This window comes from Zosterops lateralis (genome assembly GCF_965231275.1).
Source record: "Zosterops lateralis genome assembly, chromosome: 12".
Classification (NCBI taxonomy): Eukaryota; Metazoa; Chordata; class Aves; order Passeriformes; family Zosteropidae; genus Zosterops; species Zosterops lateralis.
The window spans coordinates 3,751,651-3,774,368 of record NC_139772.1 but is presented as its reverse complement, the minus strand read 5'-3'; the positions used below and the strand labels follow the sequence as shown (position 1 = coordinate 3,774,368).

Here is a 22,718-nt window from a genome sequence, read left to right as displayed (position 1 = left end):
CAGCCCCTGATCACTGTTAAAAATAGGAGTGTCCTGCAGTAACTGTGTAGTGAAACTTATCAAGGAGGGTCACAAAGCAAAGGAGGGGAGATGCTGAAACCAGGATTTATTGAGAGTTTGTTTTATTGGTTTATAAATCACACCTACCTCTTTATTAAAAAAGCTCTTTATGAACTTAAGACAGTACCAGAGCCAAAATGTAATATACATACTTAGAAACTCCTCACCTGATTCCCAAGTAAGTCTGTCTTATTTTTCTCTCCTGTTTGAACACTTCTTTATTGCTCATTAAATTTTAGCAGCCAAAACATGCAAATATATCATAACATACCTGCTGTACTGAGATCCTGATTCTCCAAAATTAGTGCAAGGCTCTTCCACGCTCCAGCAAAGCAAGGATTCAGTGAGTTTGAGAAATGAAAATACCAGGAGGTTTTAAATGAGATTTTTCTGAGGGTGCAAAAGATGGATATTGTAGAAATAAAACTGTAGATTGCTGTTTTGATAATATATTTGACCTCAAACTGACCTTTATTCCAGGTACTTTGGTTCTCAACAATCTCTAGCAGCATTTTGACAGAGAAGTGCAAAGACAGCTTATACAATTTATTACCAACAGAATTACGTTGTCTCAGGTATTTTCCATTCAAGTGACCCCTGGGCTGTAATTGATGAAGATTTTACTCTGCGTTAACACAACTCCAACCCCTCTGCACACACCAGAGGTGATTTCAACCAGGTTGAGCACACATAAGCAAAGAGGAACTCCGAGCACGTCTGTCCTACAAAGGTACATTCAGATTTCAGTAGAGACACTGCAGGTGATCACAGCGAGGAACGTTCACTCTGAGTGTTCATGCCAACAAAGTCAATCACAGCGAGGAACGTTCACTCTGAGTGTTCATGCTAACAAAGTCAATCACAGCTTGCTGTTCTGCTGGAACTGGTTGACCAAGGCCAGCACCTGCTCAGAGGCCTTGACCTGTTTGGAGCCCAGGTACAGGGCGCTGTTGGAGGCTGTTTCCTCCAGGAAATATCTGTAGTTCACCATCATGCCACAGGAGGCCCCGATGCCCCGCGGGCTCGTGTCCCCCATCCAGTTTATCCTCCAGAGCACCGAGCCGTTCTGCAGGTGGAAATTTGCTACCGGGTTGAGGGCATAGCCTCGGTGCTTTTCTCCATACAGGTACCAGGCACAGAGCCTCATCAGGGGGGGATGCAGCACCGAGCTCAGCTTCTCTGACCTCACCCACTCGTTGGTGCTCAACAGCTTCTTCAGGGTTTCGCCGCTGGAGTCCCCCGTCAGCTCAGAGATCTCCTGCCACTCGGATTCTGTGAAAAGTTCGTTCTTTCCCTGTTCTTTTGACTGGGAGGAGAGCAGACCAACGAGCCACTTGGTGAATCCTGGGATGGGGGAAAGGGTGGAAAAAGCTTCTATCTGAGGGAGTTCTTTCTGCAGGTAAAAGGAGAGAAAAAAATAAAAGCATGAGTTTGGTCATTATTGACACAGAGAAGTTTGGGTGAAAGGGCAGCTCTGATGGCCTTTGCTTCTTAGCAAGTGAAGAGCAGAGAATGTGAGAAGGAACTGACACAAAAAAAAGGTAAAATATCCCCCGGCAGTAACAGGTTAGTGATGAGAAGGCACAGAGGGCACACAGAAAATTTTAGCACTGACTGAATGCCATTCCTCACACACCATCTCTACAAAAGGACTTCTGCAGGACTTACCACCACTGGGTTCTGCTGTTATCCTTTCACAGGCAGAAATAAACAAATAAAACCACAGGCCATGAAGAAGAGATTCTGAAGAGAAGATTTTTTAAACAGACACTCAAGTTTGGAAAATCATTTAAATACTATTTATTTTTAATCTATAATTTTTTCTTTTTAATCAAGAGCAGGTTAGTATTTTAGTCTATTGCAAAACTAAGAGGAGCTATTTTTTAGATTTTTTATGGAAAGAAGTATTTCCTGACGTTTTGAATGAAATTCTTTATAAAAGCCAGCTACCTTTAATGATATCCCCTAAACCAGCAAGAAATACAAAGTGTGTGAATATAACACTTGTTTTGACCACATAAAATTTCCTCTCTACTCCTACTAATTTCTGATTAAACCTTGCTAACTATGAAATCAAGTAAAGCAAAACATACATAATGAAAACTGTGTTAGTTTGGGGGTTCACCAGTGTGAAGAATAAACTCATTGTCCCTTGGAATGAACATAAAATCCTCCTGCTGGAGTGGGGGGCCAACGAACAGAGGGGAGACAAGAGCTGAGCTGAAAACACCCCAGCATTGGTTTAATTATTACTCCAACAGAAGAAATGGTAAAGAACCAAGACATTCATCAACATTACAGAAGCATCTTCATGTCAGCAGAAAATTGTCTTTGAACGACTCCAAAGGGCACTTTTTGTACCTCGAGGATTTCCGAGGTAACCATTAAAAAGCCATCAGGGCTCAGCTGGTGCTGCCAGGTTGTGTGAGCTGCTGCAGAGCTCCACAGCTGCCGCCTGCAGCCGGCTCGGGGAGGGTGCAGCCTGCCAGTGCCGGGGCCAAGAACCATTTCTGAGAGTCACAGAACCTTCTCCCACCCCACAGCAGCTCCCCAAATATGTCCCTTGTTATAAATGCATATTGTACAATTGGCTTTTTGCAAATATCAGAATGAATAATTGTGCTGTATAGAGTTTAGAAAGGTAATAAATGTATATTTTCTGATTGTAACATAGGGTTAACAGTAAAAAGACTAATTTTTTTTGCTCTTTGTAACATCTAAACTGACCAAACCAGAAGGTCTGGAAGGTCACATTGCATTTCTGCATAAAGCCTCCTGATTTCTGTTTCTTATCCAAATGAAGATACCCAAAAACCTCAGGAGAAGAATTTATGGGACCCATGTCACCAGATGGAATGGAGCCACCCACAGATGGATCTACAGATAAAATGATTGGGGGGGATTTGAAATGGATCAAACCCAAAGAGAATGTTTCAATCATGCATTAGGGTCTATTGAATATGTAATACAGCAATCCTTAAAACACAGGATTTGAGAGTAAAGGCATGCTTTCTGGTGAGGGATTCCAGCTAGAACTTTTGCTTTTCTGTCTTCTTCTTTTATTAAACTTATAAATTTTTCTAAGTGGAACTCGTTTCTCACATCCCTGCTGTCTCTTCCAGCACTGGGACACACAGGCAGCTCTGCAGTTTGGTGACACGGCTGGATCAGCTGCAGGAAATCAGGAAATCACTCCCTGCCCTGAGCTGAAGCTCTTTGATTGTTATTTAGATGTGTCAGCCTAGGGAATTCTTTTGGGACCAGGCAGGGACAAGAAAAGCAAATCAAGTTACACCTTATCAAAGAAACCTCATTTCGTCTCCTTAGATAACCAGATAAAGAAAACCAAGCAGATTATTTCCTAAAAACACTCCTTGCTGTATCTTATTGAACAAAGCACCATTTTTGTAACCAGAGCTCCCAGGAGATCCTGACTGGGTCGTGCTCACAACTCCTACAACTGCCACACTCAGAGAGTGACATTCTAGTAAAGAAGTAGAAACTTTTTTCAAGCTTCCACTAAAGGACATGATGCTATTTTATTTTTAAGAGTAATTCCAAAGCTGATGTCTTCTGTGAAATCCAACTTTCCTCGCATGTGCATCCATAAAATAAAAAAGTTCCTTTACAGCCATCTCTTACACCTTGTTTTGCTCCTGAACAGTCCTAACAAGGGTCTCACTCAGGAGCTGAGCCGTGTCTGCTGCTTCCAAAGGATAACAATTCCAATCTCATCGCCAGCCTGCACAGCCCCAGGGCACCTGTGCACCACCCACGATGACAAAAGGGAGAATGAATTATTTCTCCCCCTCTAGGTGTGGTAATAACCACTGCAAAATCCTAATTAAATAACTGACAGGGATTCCTGGGGACATTGACTGCTCCTTGTTTATCACCCACTTTCAGGAGTGACCTGTTCACCAGCACAGCCCCAAACACTTCACAGGAGTGAAGTGAATATTAGTAGCTCTTACTCTATTAAAAAACCAAAATGGGAAATTGTGGGTTTTTTACTTCTCAGCACAGATAAGACATGGGAAAGTGACCCCATTTTGAAGGTACAGTACCAACTACTACACATCTGATAAAAGCTTTATTTAGAAGCTTATCTGAGGCATCCATTTCTTGTGGAAAAATAAATAATTGCGCTGGAGTGAGCACATTTATGTTTTGTTAAATTGATGTGCTGGTTTCTAAGGCTCTTGGTGGAGATCCATTAATGTTTACTTTCCTGTCAGAAACCCACACACCATTAAGAAACAGCTGCTAGTTTTGGTTCGGGGTAGATTTCTGTGTTTGATTGTTGCTTTTTGTTGTTGTTTTCTTTTTCCTTTCCTTGCAGAAGAGCACAGATTTCTCCCATTATCCACATCTCATCTGAAACTGTCTTGCACTCTGAAAGCTGCAGTCCAAGGTCACATTTTTCATCAATGAAATCAAAGCCTGTTTTGGAAATTATGATCTCCCCAGGTCACCTAGATCAAATTAAGGTAGCAATTATCAACAGCCCAAGCAGAAAGCTAAAATCTGCCACCAATTGTTGAGCATTCTATTGAGTCACACAGCAGCTATCACTTTTCTCCCTCAAATGCCACAGGCTATAAAATCCTCAGCAGTTTTCTCAAAGGCTTCAGCACAGTTATCTGTGTCTGTCATCTGCTGACTGAATTGCCGTGATGTACCTTCTGCAAGAGCCACGGAGTGTTTAGAGTGGCTGTAAACACATTGGGAATTAAATGTCTGCCTAATGAGAAATCCATCCACCTCCTCTCTCACCAGCACCCATCAGCTTGCTAGAAATTATCTGCCTGCGCTCAATTTGGGGTGGGTTTGGTTTTTTGTAGTTGTCTGCAATAGTTTCAAAATCCAATTCATTTCTGGGAACGACACAAACTTCAATCTCAGAAATACAAGAGATCATTTCTGCTGCCTGCTCCCTGCTTTATATACATTAATATAAACAAGAGACTGCAGGGAATGCCTACACAGCCTATTCCCAGATTTCTACAGGGACAACTGGGATCAAAGTGGTATCAGTGGCCTAATGAATTCATCCCAAAACAATCCCAACAGGATATGCTCAGAAACAACAGAAGCCTGAACACAAACCCCTTCTGTATTATCTATGTAGCAAACTTCTGTCAAGAAACTGCCAAAAAAACCCAAATAATCAGCACAATTTCTTCCAGGATGCCCCTTGCAGGTGGCACCAGGTCCAACTCTGATCTCCAGAATATCCTCCCTTTAGCCAATTATACAGAACAATTCCTGTGGCAAATGCCAAATCCTCATGTCCAGGTAAAGATTAAGGATTCCAACTGCAAACTGTGCACACAGAAAGAGAAGAAATTGAGGACCCCATTTTGTGCCTCAACTTCATCCATCCTCCATCTGCTTCAATTAAATCTGCTTAAATCAGTGAGACCCAAAAGCAGAGGCCATCAATTTGTACACAGTGCCTCACACTAACAGTGCTCAGCACTGGGGTGTGAAATCCTCACCAGTTTTCCCAACAATCCTAAGAAAAAGCCATTTACAAGGAATGCTTTCAGCAGGGAAATCAGGGCTTGGCATCCTCTGAAGGTCAGAAGTGCTGCCCCACACCTGCTCATGTTTAGCACAGTACTCAGTTCATGCAAATTAGCAAGAAGATTTCTAAATAAATTCTTATGTATTAATGAGATATTAAGGAATATGGCAGTAACTGGGTTTATATTCATCATTTTCTAGTTTAGATCCAGGTTTCAGTACAGGTTTTGAAATCCTGTCAGATGAAAGCTTTGGTGCAGAGGAGTTCTCAGCACACTCCTAACTCTCTGCATGTCTTTTCCATGATACACATCCATGACAGGTCCAATTTGGACTTTTCCTCATGAAGAATGACAGCTGGGATTTCAGTCTGGAGGTTACAGTGGCACTTACAAGTAGAAATGTCAGAGCAGGTTACACTAAGGTAGAAGTCAGGTAAAGGATTTTTACTGGAGGATAAAAGAAGCTTTGCAGCACCTTGGGACAACACAAAACAGAATTCTGCACATCAAACAGATGTCCACAAAAATGAACTCAAATGGCAAGTTATAAAAGTGTCTTAATCATTAATTTAAATAAAACGAAAAACAAAATCCTTGACCCTTGCAAATGGTCTCCTCAATGCATTTTATTACCAGTTAAATTAAAAAGAGTCTCAGCTTCTGTAACCTGGAACACTTGGTGATTTAGCAGCACTTGAAAGAAAGATTTGTTTATTGCAAAGCCATGCAAACGTGATATAAAAAATCCTCTTCCTATCAGAGACCTCACCCATCCATTTTTACAAAAGCTGCTTAATGAGATGTAATTTTTGAGCCAGGACTTTTTTGCTGAGGCTGGATTGTTTCAGCTGCTGTCACCAAGTCCACTCAGCACTCCTGCACACCATTTGTCCCTCCTGAAGTGACTCTAATGCTGCTCCCAAGAATTATGTCCAACCTGAACAGAGACAACCTTGGCAAGTCCTTTGCTTGCACCTGAGCAGAGAGGAAGAGAGAACATGTGTGCAATTAATCCACAGAAAAAGCACTTCCAGAATTTTGGGAGCCAGGCAAAACAGGCTGCCAGGAGTATTTACTCATTGCATGCCCTGCCTTGGCCCTGGACAACCCTGACTTGGTAGAAATCCCACAGTGGAAGTATTTAGAAGCTGAAATGCAGAGGGCTTCTCTCCTCTGAGGGGTGAAGTCCACTGAGATGGGAGGCACAAGGCTGAGGGGTTATAGAAGAGCATCAAATAATTGAGGGAACAACAGAACAGTGATTTAGGGTCACAGATGTAAAACATGCAGTGGGAGATGGTTCTTGAACCATTCAAGCCAAATTTGAGGACAATACTTTGGAATGAAGGAGGAGAAAGCATGAAGGAGTGGGAAGAGCAGGAGAGAGAAAAATATGAACATCCAAGAGTGAAGAAAAAGCTATCAGAGAGCCACATCCACAATGGATAAATATTCCTGGGTTATCCTTTCTATCTTCTTTAGCCCTAGAGTGGTTCCCTTCCAAACAGGAATGGCGCAGGGCAATGCATGGAGGTTGTTGCACCTTTAATCCATGCACACAGAATATGCATAAACACCCCAGTCCATGTCCAAATTGTCACACAACAATTTCCTACCAGCACCTTTCTCACAACACCTTTAAGTGTGGGAAATTTGAGTAGGGAGAAAGATCTCCACCTTTGGCATTGCATGGAAAGCACTCAAGTTTTCAATGTTAAAGAAGTTGTTTAAGATTGAGGGATTGATTTTATGATTAAAATGTATTTAAAGGCATCTCAGCAAAGGGTTTCTTATGATAAACACTGAAGATTTAAACCCTGAAATGTAAAAACTTTGCCATAAGGTTAAATACAAAACACATTCTTCTGTTGGACACAATGAATTTTAAAACTTGCATTAGGTTATCTAAGCATGATGTGTCTGTTTGCCTTTATCACTCACAACCTTGCTGGTGTTGCAAGCAATTAGTGATGGACAGATACAATGTCAACAGGGTTATTTCATGAGAGCAACTCAATTATGCAGAAATTATTTTTCAGATATGAAAGCAGATAACTGGATGAATTTATTCCAATTTCCCCTCAGTCAAGATCAGACAGATGGCATGGCCTAATTATACCTGGGCTACTGCACTTTCAACAATTAGTCTAAAAGCCATTCCAAAAGCAAGAAGCAACAAAATTCAGCCAAAATATCCATTAAAAACAGAATAAAATAAAATAAATTAAAAAAACCACCTCAAGACAGCCAGCTATGATTCAGCAATTAAATAATCTATCACTTTCTGGCAGTGGAAGTTTGGAGCATCCAATTTTAAGATCTTTTTGTAAGTGGAACTGAAGTTCTAAATCACAGCCAGTTTTCCAGACATCGTTACTAATCCAGATGTGAAACAATGAATATAAACACAAGCAGTGATCATTACTTTTAAGTGGTAGCTTTGTCAGCAATTTAAGTAGTGCAGACTATTAAATAAAATAATGTGCTCAGCACAGGAATGTGACTGTCTCTTTCACACAGCTCTGTAAATGAATTTTCATTCCTTTCTCCACTTGTTTGGAAGGTTCTCCAAGTACTAAAGATATTAACAATAATCCCTTAGCATGCAGTGATGTTATCTAAATTCAGAGAAGTGACTGGCAGAAAGTAAAATATTCTTTTGACTTCTAAGACTTTTTCTTTACTACATTGCAAGACATACCTGGGCAAAGAAACCTCTCTCCTTTTTACTTTTCTCCATAGATGTATTCAGGGCACACATGCACCCATAACCAGTGACAATTCAATATAACAAACAAAACAAGGAACTCATTAATGAACAGAAGTGTTTCTGTTCCTGGAGCAGCTGTAAGATTTTGGAAAAGGCACTGTCAGGTACTTGGAAGGGAGAATATCTTGATCAGGCTCTTCCCACTCAACTGAGAGGTAACAATTTGAACAATCTGAATTTATCAGAGCAGAACATGGCTGTGTCAAAGCCACACTCAATGAAAATGTTCTCATTTGACTTCAGGAAACCACACAAGGAATTCACAAAGGACATGCCCACTGTGGAACAGACATCAACCAAGAGCAGGAAATGCTCTTCCAGCTCTCCACATCTCCAAAGGCTGCTTTGGGGAGAAATTCTAAGTGTAGGAAAAGCCCCAGCAGCTCCTGGCAGTGACATGAACTGGGAACTAAACCCTGCTGGACAAACAGACCCCTTGGCACACCCACCTGCAGCTCTTTGACAACTCTTTTGATGAGGTGAGTCCCGAGTTCCACCCCCTGCAGGCCCTGCTGAGTCAAACTGATGGAGTAGAAAATTGCTGTTGTGATTTTGTCTGCATCTTCTGTCTCTAAAGGTGGCACTTCTTTCACTATGGCCTGGGAAAATATGGATTAAAAATAAAAAATGTTTTCATTTGTTATTATCATCATTATGGGAAAGTTTTTCTTTTTAACTTTTAAATGCATTAACACTTTTTCCCACTGTTTTATTCACTGGCAACAAAAATCTAATGAAGAAGTAGGAAGAGCTGCATATTCACTAGTACTTGCAGGAAAAAACTGCAACATGGTTGAAAGTTTTCAGAAGTAATTGCAACCACTTGGAAATTTTAGTCTCATTTTCTCTATATATTTCTTATCTTTTCTTATTCTTCTTGCTCTTGAGCAAACCCTCCAAATTTCAATTTACATAATACACAAGAGAGACAAAACATCCCCGGAATTTTTACATGCCAATATCCTCTCACCTCTTGAAAGACAAAACAAAAGCAAATATTGCCAAAATTATAGGGGACTGTAGATTTTTAAATAAACACAGTGCACTCTGAGCACTTTGCTGTGCACTCAATGCCCCAGTGGCTGTACCTGGATGTTGTTGGAGATGTCACTGGTCAGTGCCACGTGCAGGACAATCAGTGGCTCCCCTGGGATGGCACAGTGAGAAAAGAAGTAGCACCTTCTGTAAGCCCCAACTCGACGCTTCATGTCAACCCAGTTCCTGACAGGGTGCACAGCCTCAGAGCTCAAGGAGAAAAATTAAAAATAAAATTATTATTATCATCATTATAATTATCATTATTATCACTATCGTTATTATCATTGTTATTGTTATTGTTATTATTATTTCATTTAAAACAGAGCTCTGCTGCCCTATAAGCTCAGTGCTTTTCCCACTGATGTCAGTGACAAAACTTTCCAATCAAAAAACCAAGAATCAGCCTGTGAATAATGTAAAATTGTCATCAAGCTGTGACAAAGTGGTTTGTAAAGGGATATTACACACCCACTCACAAGTGTGTTTGGCAAATTACTCAAAGATTAATTAAATATTACTAATTACTTTTATTTGGAAAATCCAGCTTGTACAAGAGCTCTTTGCCTCATCAACACCTAAACAACACACTTTCAGAACATTCGAGAGATTATTTTTTCTTCAAGATTTCATACGAGATGGTCCACCACATAATTTAGTAATTTTCAACTTCATCACAACCTTGGCTATTTGACAGAAATTCAGAAATCAATTATGTACATTCAGAAATCAATGTAATAGATACAGAAATCAATGCAATAGATACAGAAATCAATGTTGTAGATTCAGAAATCCATGTTGTAGAGCACATTACATAAAAACTAAAGTGCTCTCTTCACATGTAGTTCACACCAGTGATCCTGTGCACCTCACCAGTTCCAGCCAAAACCAGTGCAGCACCTCTGGGAAGGTGGGAAGAGTAACTGAGGAAGTTGGAAGGGAAGGCAGCACTCTACCAGTGCAGTGTGGGAGCTACAGGATCAAATGATGGCACAAATTATCCCCTTTATTCTTTAATTCAATCTGTTATTAAAATTGGACTCTAGAGCGTGTTAACGCAAATATTTCATAATTATACTTTGCCTTCAGTTCAGAAAACAGTGAATCTCTGCAGTCCCAAATTTTCCATCCCCTCTTCACCCAGGACTCCTCCCAGCCCTCAACACTTACTCACTGATTTTCTGGAGGACTTCACAAGGAGATTGCCAGGTGACCCTCTCCAGGTTGAGGAACCCTGTGCAGAACCACTCTGAGAGCATGTTCTTGAGAACCCCGTTCATCTCCTGCAAACACAACACAGAGGGAATGAGCTGCTGAAAAACCACAACATGGAAATGTGAGTAAAGATAACCTTGACTGACTCCAACTACAACACTGGGAGCTTAAAGGAAACTTATGGATTTTTCTGAAGAGATTAACCATGAAATAGTCCAGGACTGAACCAAGGAAAATCCTTGAGGGACTGTCTGTAGTGCAAGCAAGGACAGGGAAGACAAGGCAAAAAAACCCACTGTGGACAAAAAGCAGACAATGGGTAGAAGGTTTTGAGCAGATTTGACCACAAGGCTGCAGTTGCACAGTAGTTCAGATTTCAATATTATGAAAATATCTTTCAACAGGATGCAGACAGGATTTTTTATTCTCTATAAAAACATGAAAATATTTTAGCCAGAGAAATAAAACCCAGCGGCATAAAACAATAGAATTGAAAAATCAAACCAGCTTTGGAACAGTGTGAGAGATGAAACCCAACTGTAATGTCAAATCCTTTCAAAAACATCCATTTTAATAGTGATTTTTCTATTCCCTACCAGTTTCCTGCTGCATGTACTATTAAAGATTTCCTGTCTAAATTTATTTGAATTTAACAAGTATTCTTGAACTCAGCACAGCATGAATATCCCTTAAAAGAGATCCCAGAGTTTGTTTTTCTTTCTTCCATTTGCCTTGTACACAAGACACAGTGTGATACCAGCACCAGCTTACCAACAGCCTGGTCAGAAACGTGGGCTTACCTGAAATTACCTTAATAACCATTTACTTCAAAACAAAAACTCTTCATCTCCTATTGAAACTTTTATTAAATACCTACTGCTGCACATCAAAGAGATAAAAATTAAGCTCCAATGTACTTTAGCTTGCTACATTAAAGAAAAACAACTGGAAAAAACATCTAAATCTACTTAGAAAACTTAAAGCATTTTTCCTAAGTTCAGATGTAGTCTCAGGACTGTCATAAAAAGCAAAAATATTTCTTATCATGACCTAATCAAGATGAAAGTTGCAGATGCACTTGTCAAAAGACACACATCAAAGAAGGTTTCTGCTGGCCAAAGTAACTGCTACAAGAATTTCAAGACTGAATAAAAGGACAGGTTTAAAACTTAAGATACTAGAAAAAATTAATTTTCCAATCTATAAGAAACAGCCATTCATCTGCACAGAACAATTCTGTCCTCCATAATGATTTTTTTTCAATACCTTTTTCCTAACCAAATATATTCTGATTGGTTTATTAATTCTGACTTTAAAGTACCTCCCCTGTGAATCCTTCTTTCTGCACAGCTCTGGAGTTTTTAGATAATAACCATAAATCATTTTGGTGAAATATCCCCTGTTGTAGTGAGAGTCTCCAGGCATTCCAGAATTGTTTGGTTTGTTTTATTTGTAGGGTCATGTAGCCCTGGTTTCATGCCTGAGATGTTTTGGTTTTCTGAAATTCTTTTCCCTGGGATTTTCTGTAAACAGTAGAAATGTTTTTGTAGCTGTAACTTTGTTATTCATTCCTTTCCCTAGGAGGGACTTCTTCTTGACGTCCCTCTGCTCTGACCAATGTGATTGAAGAGGTTTGTCTTTGTGTCACCAATCAGATTGGTCTGTGTAAAATAGTATAAAAGGGAGACACATCCTAAAAATAAAGGAGTAATTTTCAGTCTTCTGAATCTCAGAGTCTGTGTTGTGGTGTAAAACAGTGTCAGGGACACAGTGTAAACAAGAACAAGCTGGAGCTGTGAGATGTGAGGGCAAAGGAACAGATTCTCATGGCTCTCCTGCCACCCATGAGCTTTCTGAACATCATTTCAGCTGCAGTGCAGAGGCACAGGGGGACTGAGGGCAGCACTGCTGCAGCATTGGGACATCCTGCTCTGCATCCCCTGCAGTGACAAAGCACAGACTGACTGCAGCACATTTATCCTGCATGGAAACAGAGTGGGAAGCTCTGGAATCGTGAGTTTTGCTCCTCTGAAGGTTTTTAGCAAGGGATGCCAATAGAACCCAGGGCTGTTTTCCTTACAGAGCTACTGCAGCTCCAGGGTGAAGCTGGAGAAAAGGAATGGCAGCTGGAACCAAAGAAGAAAGTGGAGCAGACGTGCTCTCAGTAATGATGTGGGGAGCAAGAAATATTGTTTATGAGGAATTACAACTCAACCAACCTGCCAGTTGTGATGAATAAAGTTTTATAAAACAACAGGGCACTGTGCAGGAGACTGAGGAGCTCCAGGTGGAAGGGACCTGCTTTGGAGGTCCAACCCCAACTGGGCCTGGAACAACAGGACACAGGGGAATGGCTTCAGATGGAAAGAGAGCAGGTTTAGATGGGAGATGAGGAATAAATTGTTCCCTGTGAGGTGGGGAACAGGTTCCCCAGAGAGGCTGTGGGCTCCTCATCCCTCAAGAGTCCAAGGTCAGGCTGGACAGGGCTTGGAGCACCCTGGGATAGGGAAAGGTGCCACTGCCCAGGGCAGGGAGTGGAACTGGGTGGGAATTAAGGTCCTTCCCAACCCAAACCACTCCAGGATTCTGTGCTGACAAAACTTTTTAGTGCAGAGAGAGGTGAAAGTTTTCATTATCCTAAACTGTTTAATTCAAGTCATCTAAATGAGATTCTGACTTGTGTTTAATATTTCAGGGTACAGGACATTTCCAAAAAGCTTCACTCCAACAAGGGCAGGCTCAAGTTTGGGTCTCTTATTTTGGAGATTTAGTGGGAGGTTCTCTTATTTTGTAAATTTAGTGGTAAATAAATTCTTATTTTCATTTCAGAAGCCTTTTTAGTCATAAAAATTACATCTGCAACACTTCATTAAAAAGGAAAGCAAGCACATTCATTATTCAGCATCCCAGTCTTAAATTTGAGCAACAAGACATACTCAGATTAGTATTTCAAATTACCAGCTATACTTCAATTTCTATTAGCCAAGCCTAATAAATTATGGTTATTTTTTCTCTCGTTCTGTGTCCTGGCTACGAGACAGCAAATTACAGCCTTTTTAATCTTCACATCAAGTACCTATTCCTTGGGCAGCAAATGGGAAAACTCTTATGAAAACCCCCAATTAATTATTTTTTATTACGAAAAAATGCCTCTCTGATGAGGGAACTATTTCACTTTCCCTCTCGAACTAGTAAACAAAATATCCCTCGCAAGAGTTTGAGTTTTCCCATGGTTTTGGAATGTTTGAAGTTTTCAACCTGATTTAGTTCGTTTGGAACTTAGAGATCTACTCTGATAGTGCCAAGTATTTGAAGGTTTCTGTTCTGGGGGGGTTGTTTTGGATTGTTTTGGGTGGGGTTTCAGGGATTTTTTTTTTTTTTTCCCCACAGATTACATTCAGAATCTACACTGAAAATATCCCTGCTGAGATACTGGAAAAATATCCCCACCAGCAAACCAGGATTCAACAGTGACACAAATTAAAGGGGAATGGTTTCTGCTTTTTTATTGCTAATAGTAATCACTGTGGTGATAATGGCACTGCTGAAAACTCTCCTGGCTCTTGTGGTTTATATTATTGGACAACTTGTCCTTAAAATTAAAATCATTATTTCTTTTTTTTTCCCCCACCATTTCTGCCCATTTGGACAATGAGTAAATTGTGCTCAAGCACTTTCAAGTGACTTAATTACTTAAATGTGATATTTCATTGCAATCTGTTGAACAAACACGAAATAGAAATCCTTCATCACTCAATATCTGAGCACTCCGAGCTGCTTTTATGCTGATAGTGTTAAGGAAAATAGAAAAAATATTTCATATTTACAACACAGTAAAAGGCAATCCCAGTTTTAATAGGTCTTTCAAATTACAAAGTAAAGAACTAAAGGACTGTCTAAGAAATATTTCAGACAGTTTGAGCAAAAGCAAAATCCCAGGAGGCCACATAATGCATTCTGTAATTCTCCACCAGCATCAAGGAGATCCATTTAATTTTATTCCCACATTTCCTTGTCAGTGCAGACACAAATATACAGAGCTTCTAAAACTCTTGTTGCACATTTGTCTTTATGTTAGAACTGAAATCAACTCTGCACTAATGAAATGAGGAATTTTGATAGGCAAATTCCAAACACTTTTATAGAGAAACTTTTAACAATGATGGTGCTTCTTTTTTTTTTCCCAGTAGATCAACACAAGGCCAAGATTACAAATACACTCCAACAACTGCTTAATTATGGAAGCAGGTTCATAGATAAATCAATTTGACAAAAAATCCTCTCTTTTTCATTATCTTTTGCCAGCAAGTTGAACTTTTCAGTGACTTTTTCTAAATCATATGGAAAGGCGAAGGATATTTTAAAAGCAATCGTTGGATGATTTGCTACCTGAGATCATAATGCTGTGAATTTTTCACCAGAGTCATATTTCAAGGGCTGAAATATAAATAAGCAAGCAAAATGTAACAAATCTCAAGAGGAAAATGCTGGCACAGAAAAAGTAAAGTGTTGCAGGTGAGAAGGTTCTGAACAGCAAAAGGAGGAACTGCACCCAGGGAACAGATTTTCAGCCAATTTCACTCTGTGCATTGCAAGAGCTCATCAGAAATTCACCTGTTTATAAGGACAGTGGAAAATCAGTGTCTTGTGGTGAAAAGAAGGAACAGAACACACGAAAAGAACGTAAGAGAGAGAGGACAAAAATTGAAACAGCACCATGAGAAACAACCAAGCCCAGTTTTGCTGCGAATTAACTTTTAAACCAATGTATTATTGTGTGCCAGCACTTCCTACTGCGCCCTGGAAAGGCCATTGCTTCACAGCAGGGGCCACTTCCTTCCTGGGTGTGTCAGCACAGGCAGCTCCCACTGGGGGAAAGGGCTCACTCGTGTCTCTCTGGAGAATCATGGAATTATTTATGTTGGAAAAGACATCTGAGCTCATCGGGTCCAATCTTTGACCCATCACCAGCTTGTCATCCGAGTCCATGGCACTACGTGCCACAAGCAGTGGTTTCTTGAGCACCTCCAAGGATGGGGACTCCACCCTCTCTGGCTCTGTTCCAATGTGCAATCACCCTTTATGCGAAGAAATTCTTACTGCTGTCCACCCTGAGCCTCCCCTGGCCCAGCCTGAGGCCGTTCCCTCTCCTCCTGTCCCTGTTCCCTGGGATAAGATCCCAAATCCCCCCTGGCTGTCCCCTCCTGTCAGGGACTTGTGCAGAGCCACAAGGTCCCCCCTGAGCCTCCTTTTCTCCAGGCTGAGCCCCTTTCCAGCTCCCTCAGCCGCTCCTCATCGGACTTGGCCTCCAGATCCTTCCCCACTCCAGCACTTCAGTGTCCTTCCTGAACTGAGAGACCCATAAAGGCCCCGACAGCGATCCGGGTCCACGGGGCCGGTTCCTGCACCCGAACCACATTCCCCCAACACTCCCTCCCTTTAGAGCCGCCCACCCACCCACCCAGTCCAGCCCTCACCTTGACGTGGGGCCCATCCACCGCCTTGCTGGCCAGCCCCTCCACCAGGTCGGCCCTGAGCTCCACGAGGAAGCGCAGCCCTCCCTCCAGCCGGCCCAGGTGCTGGAAGAGCCCCCGGTACTGCGGGATCAGGTAGTATCGGAGCCGATCCTCGGCCTGCAGCAGCGCCCCGGGCTCCCTGCGCTGCTCGCGGGCCTGCAGCACCTTGGCGGCGGCCTCGGCCACCCGCCCGTGCTCCACGCCGAAATCGCGGGCCAGGCGGGTGAGCAGCTCGGCGCGGGCCGGCCCGGCCTGCAGCCCGCGGTAGAAGCGCACGAACTCGGCGCCGCGCAGCTCGGCGGGCGGCGGCGCTTTCTCCTTGGTCTCGTAGGGCGGCAGCGGCGGCACCGAGCGGCGCAGCAGCTCCTCCATGCCCGGGGAAGCGGCGGACGAGAGGCGGCGCGGGCCCCGCGCGGCCCAGAGCAGCGGGCGCGGGCCCAGCCTCGGGCACAGCCGCCTCATCCCGCACACCGCCGCAGGCCGCGGCCCCGCCCTCCCCGCCCGCTCCGCGCGTGCTGATTGGTTAAAGTCACAGATTGACAGCGCGCCTCGCCAATGGGAAGTGTGGAAAGCGGGGAGGGGATGGGGGTGTGTGAGGGGTGTGTCGGCCGCCATGTTGAGTGTGGCGCTCAGCGGTCACGGGTGGTTTCTCCTCCTGGGGCGCAGATCCCCTGGCACCGTCCTGCCCTCAGAATTCGCCGTGCTGCACTTTGGAACCATAAAATCATATCGGACACAGTGCCGGGATGTGCCAGGGGAGGGGCAGGTCGGACGTGAGGAGGAATTTCCTGGTTGTGGTTAGACACTGGGCTGCCCCGGGAGGCGGTGGAGAAACCTCCATGCAGGTGGCACTTGGTGCCACGGGCTGGTCCAGGAGTTGGTTGAACTTGATGATCTCAAAGGTCTTTTCCAAGCTAATTGACTTTGTGGTTCCGTGAATCATCAAGATTGGAAGAGACCTTTAGGATCATCCAGCCCAAGTGTTCACCCAGCGCTGGCGCTGTAACACAGCACAAACCACAGCAGCAATTGCCAGATACAGACTCCTAAACATCTCCACCACCTTCCTGGGCAGCCTATTCCAGTGCCTGACCTCCCAACCAACGAATAAATTTTTCTCAAATACCTAATTTGAATCTCCCTTGTCTCAGTTTACGACCTTACACTGTCCACTGTATCTTTGTCCCCTGTGGCTCCCATATTTCCTGTTGGGCTGTACTGGCTTTATGGAACATCACTGAAAACCCCGGCTTGCACAAGTCTGAAATAAATAATTCATGTGTGTCTTGAGTGTGTCATTATTGGCTTGGTGCATTTAGCGCAGGTTTCATGCCTGAGGTGTTTTGGTTTTCTGAAATTCTTTTCCCAGGGAATTTTCTGTAAACAGGAGAAATGTTTTTGTAACTGTAACTTTGTTATTTGTTCCTTTCCCTAGTAGGGACTTCTTGATGTCCCTCTGCTCTGACCAATGTGAGTGAAGAGGTTTGTCTTTGTGTCACCAATCAAATTGGTCTGTATAAAACAGTATAAAAGGGAGACACATCCCAAAAATAAAGGAGTCATTTTCAGCCTTCTGAAATCAGAGTCTGTGTTATTGTGGTGTAAAACAGCATCAGGTGCACGCCAGGGAACAAATCCAATTTCCTGGGCAGCTTCCCCATGTCCTGAGGAGGCTTTTGCAAAGCTGCTGATACTCTCAGGGACAGGGATCCCAGTCCCAGGGAGCCCAGGCCACTCCTGCTGCAGGAAACGACACAAATTTGCTTTGAAACAAGTGCAGGAAATAAATTTGGTTGTGCAATTTTGAGGTCACAGACCTGAGTGCAGCCTGTTCTTCAGGCCCTGTGGCAAAAAAAACCTCATCATGAGTCCAAAGTCCTCTCAAGTGTGTCAGGACCTTTTGTGAATGAAGTTAAACATCTCCATCCTGCTCCCAGCTCAGGCTTACAAAGGTAAGACTCCTCTGGACATTGAGGATTTGCCTCCTTTAGACATTAAACCAGAAGAACACATAGGTCATGTTGATGTCAGTGAGATTAGAATTGAGCAGCAATTGTCCTTAAAAGCACAGGGAATTGTGATTCTCAGCCTTTGAAATAAGAATTGAGGAGGGAATCAAGCCCTCTTTGTCAGTGAAGAGACAAAAGAAGAGAGCGCTGCTTAATTACAAATTTTAGAATAAAATGTTTAGAGATTCCCAAGGAAGGGGACAAAAGAAAAAAAAAAAAACAAAGCATGAGCAGCATAGTCCTAGAGAACTGAGGGTCATAAGATAAGCTATTATACCCTTAAGGGACAGAAAACATGACTCAGAAGCATTAAAATATATAAAAAGACTTTTAAAAAAGCATTTGAATCTCACTGGCAATGAATTAAGCTTCGGAAAAATCCCTTCCCACCTTTAAAACTTAATTTTCAACTAAGAAAAAAAGCCTTCAAAGTTGACTGGCCAGTTCTCCTTCACCTCCTGAGGAAAGGGGCTGCCAAAGCAGCCTCTGCCTGTGTCAGATTCCCAGGATAATGTCTGTGGAGACAGAGGAGTAGGTAAGAACTTCCACCAAAAATCATGATGCTGTTTTTCTGTATGCACTCTTTATAGCAATTCTGCAGCTTTAAATAAGGATCCATCAGACAAGTACAACTTTTTCCATTTGAAAACTAAAATATAACATTTTTAGCCATGCTTCATAAAAAGAGCTAGACAGACTTATTTTTTTTAACAAAGGAGAGCTAGAAAATGATCTTTTACTTCTATATGTTTAATAATTATCTTAAATCCACTGTGTTTGTTCGATGTATGATTATATAGTAAATTTCTTCACAATCTGATGCAGATTTGGTTGACATAAGCCCTAAAATTGTGCTAAAATGAGTCTAATCAGTCTTTCTATTCAGTGAAAGCCTCATGGACCAGCTCAGTTTCAGATTCAGAAATTTCAAGAAGCCCGAGATAGAGATGTTAGCACAGGGGGAGAGTGGCGATGGAAGATGAAGGCTCCAACCCGCCAGAAAATGGTCAGCATTTCTCAGGATCAATTCCTTTTAAAAATCCTATACAGGAATGCTTCTGTTCTTTCCCCTTTGACAGCTTGGCCTTGGGTAGGATTCCTGCAAGAGCAGAGCTCTCCTGTATCACCCACGGCCAGAAAAACCATCTACCAGCCTTGTTCATCTCCAGAGACCTCAGGGGTGCAGCTTGTAAGGCTTTGTCAAGTAAGACATTTCTTTTGAAACCTCCTACCACTCCTTTTTTTATTATTATTTTATTTTCCCCCGGGGAAAACTCAACTATCTGCTTCAGCTGCTGCTTGGAAAATGAAAGCACATCTGTGTCTGGCAGGACCTGAGGGCACCATGAGATGTCTGGCCCTGCTCTGCCTCACCTGGGACCTTCTCCATGGGTTCAGGAGCTCCTTTTCAGCTCAGCCTGAGGATTTCAGACTCTCCTGCACAGGGCTGCAGGGGTGCCTCATCCCAAATTCCCTCCCAAATTCCATCCCAAATTCCATCCCAAATTCCCCAGGATTACCTTGCCACCGTGGATGTTTATTCTTGAAAACGTTTATTACTGCAAGCTGAACGTTATTATTAGAAAACTGGAGATGGAAGGAGCCTTAATTGCACTTCAGTAATTGTAAATTTTGTCTCCGAGCAAAAAGAGAAGCTAATAAAAGATGGAAAGTCAATTTGATCCAAGTCAGTCTGATCCTCTTTTTTTTTTTTTCCTCTTTAATCTGTTCAAATGTTAGGAAAAAATAAACCTGCCCTGGTTTCTTTGCTCAATAATTCCACTATGGCAAAGACAAACTGATTTATGATGGAAATGAAGGTAGTCCCGTGGCTTGGGGTTTGTTTTGTTCCTTTTCTGTATTTGCCCTTGCATGCAGAGTGCCAGATAAATGTATTTAGGACAAGAGTCTGAACTGAGAAACTGACTGTGCTATTATTCAAGGGAGTAGCAGAGCTTCAGTTCACTTCAAAAGAAACAAGATGGAGCCAATGATTTCCAATAAATCTGTTTGTGCCTGCAAAGTGTTCATCCAAGGGAGATTTGTCAGGAAATACACTCCCTTCCCATCCTAAAGGTGCCTTATTCTTGTAATAACGGGCTTTATACACAAATCTCTCTTTTTTAATTCTCAAAGTAAAGATTTTTAAAAAATATCTGCTAGAAAATATTAAAAATATCTATGTGATCAACTGAAAACCAGCCATTTTCAGGCTGGTGAGAGGAAATAAAAGGTCTCTTCCTCTGTTTTCCTTTCACCACAGGGCTTGTGGTGGGAGAGCAGAGCGGGGAGCTCTGCTGCAACCTCTCAACACATTTTGTAATAGCTCAGAACAGAGTTTGTAAAATTACTTTAAATGAGCTAGTATCCCATTTTGAAGAGATCATAAATCTCTTAAGGCACTGGAAAAAGCAAACTTGCTGTAGTTACTGAGTAAAAACCAGGATCTTTTCAGCTTTTTGAGCTGCTTTTCAATTACCCGTTCCCTCCAAGCAGCCAGTTCTGAGGGTGGTTTTGTTCCAGCTCCCCAGGCTGGGTGAGATAATTTAAAATGAGATAGCAACCTTCTACTATCAGAGCTGTAGCCAGTGCTTAGCTTTAATCTTGATTTTAGATAAATACAACATTGTTTTATGGAATTACCTGGCTTTAAGCACAGGAGGCTTGTACTGGGAGCCTGCAGGATCAGCTCTGTGCTCACAACTGCTCAGTTTTCTTTAGTTCTACGCAGGCTCAGGATTTCCTTCCTGATTCTTCAGCTCTGAGTTTTTATCATTTAATTTGCCTCCAGTGAGTTGTTCTCCAGGTAAGGACACAAAGTACTGGACAGCAGAGGTGTCTGCCTCTGAAATCAGATCATGGAGATGTTTGCTTCAAGTGATGAATCCCTTTCTATTAAGCAGGTCTCTGAAATAATTATGAACCTGAGGATTTTTATTTAAGATGCAGTAGAATCAGAACTTTTACCATAAAACTCTGGTTTCTATGTCTTTTTTTCTAACAAATTTAGGAATATTTATAACTGACAATGGACTGAAACTATTTCTCAGATATTATATATATATATATAAAGAAAACCAAAGCTCTTGGAGATTTCAAGAAATGTCCCTAATATCTCAAGGCATAGTTAAACTGATTGTAATAGTTTTTTATTCTCAGCCATGGGTCCTAAATACAGTGTTGAAAGATGCCAATATTCATATGAACACTGAATTTATTTGCTTTATTTTCTGACACTCAATTTTGCTGTTACAGGGTTTATAGTAAATAAAAGTGGAATATAGTACATGAACTTATAAGTCAGTGTATTTCACCCTTGTTCCCACAGAATCCTTGTTGTTATCACAGAGATTGGTCCCACAGGGGCTTCCAGCCACTCTTTCCCCACCTATTTATGTTGGTATCATTTAAAAAAAAGAGAAAAAAATCCCTGATTTCTCTTTTAGTATGAAAAATAAAAATTAAATGTTAGCCAGAGTTGTTTCCCCACCACCTCTTTACAAATATCCCTTTCCTTTTTTTTCTTTATTTTGTATTTTCCTCACTTGGAAAAGTCTTCATTGGTGACTCAATTCCCAAATAAATCTTCTATTAACATTTACCAGCTCGTTCAGCTCCTTGATATTAATTCTTGTTCAGGCTTAGATGGCCCATTAGAGGAAAATGAGGCTAAAGATTTTAGCAGATACTTTTAATTATGTCTGGCTCTAATAGAAGATGGACAGACTCTTACAGGGCAGGATATTAGGCTACTTTCCCCTGAATGAAACTTTTATGCCTATAAAACAAACCATTCAGTGTAGGAGCAAATTCTTCCTTAAAACAGTTCTTTCAAACTGATGTTTGTTGGTTTTCTCCTTCATTGCTGAGACAGATTTTTACACTTGTGTGAATTTGGGTGTCTAAGTACTAAATTAAATTCCCTTCCAGACTGCAGAAACAGGAAGAAGAAGAAGGCTGGGTGTAAGAGGGATTTGTCTCCCTGTTCTCCAGCTTGCAGCAAAAATCAGATTTTTAAACCGCCTGGAACAGAGAGCGAGGAGGAAGAGGAACAGAGGACACCAGGAAGAGGAAACTGCAGGATTCAAGTACAGAGGGAATCTCACTGAAGGTGACGAGAAATTCAACCAAACATTTGTGATTCTTTGGGGAAGGACAAAATCTTCATCTGCTGTGGGGCTGAACTCCCTGGGGCTGTGCACAGTACAGAACCCCTGGGAACTTTGTACTTTACATTGCTCTCCCTGTTTTACCTTCTCCATCATAAAGGAGGGGATGAATAGCTCCTTACAGGGCTTAGGGATATAACCAACCCCAAGCTCTGACAATCCAGGTGTTTTACCGAAACCAAGGCCTGATTTCTGGAAACTGCAGCACTGGGAAGTGTTGGATTGTCAATGAGTGACCTTGGCACTGCCCTGGATAACCAATCTCTCAGTGCTCAGAGTGTTTTTGCAGCCCATTCCAATTCAACTCCAGGCACGGACTGAGTTATAGGAGGAGGAGTTCAGTTTTCAGCTTGTTTATTTACTGGGTAAATGTTTCTTTTACAGTTAGTGTTTAAGCCTACAGGGATGAGTAT

At 42.0% G+C, this 22,718-nt stretch overlaps 1 protein-coding gene across 1 annotated transcript; it reads right to left on the bottom strand.

Annotated features, from left to right (window-relative positions):
- Positions 1 to 919: 919 nt before the first annotated feature.
- Positions 920 to 16,589, bottom strand: MLYCD (malonyl-CoA decarboxylase; the record flags this gene model as incomplete). The annotated part of the gene is made up of 5 exons (XM_083870414.1): positions 920 to 1,453; positions 8,811 to 8,960; positions 9,450 to 9,606; positions 10,567 to 10,679; positions 16,089 to 16,589. The coding sequence occupies 5 exons, from the start codon at positions 16,587 to 16,589 to the stop codon at positions 920 to 922; spliced, it is 1,455 nt and encodes a 484-aa protein (XP_083726540.1).
- Positions 16,590 to 22,718: the final 6,129 nt, after the last annotated feature.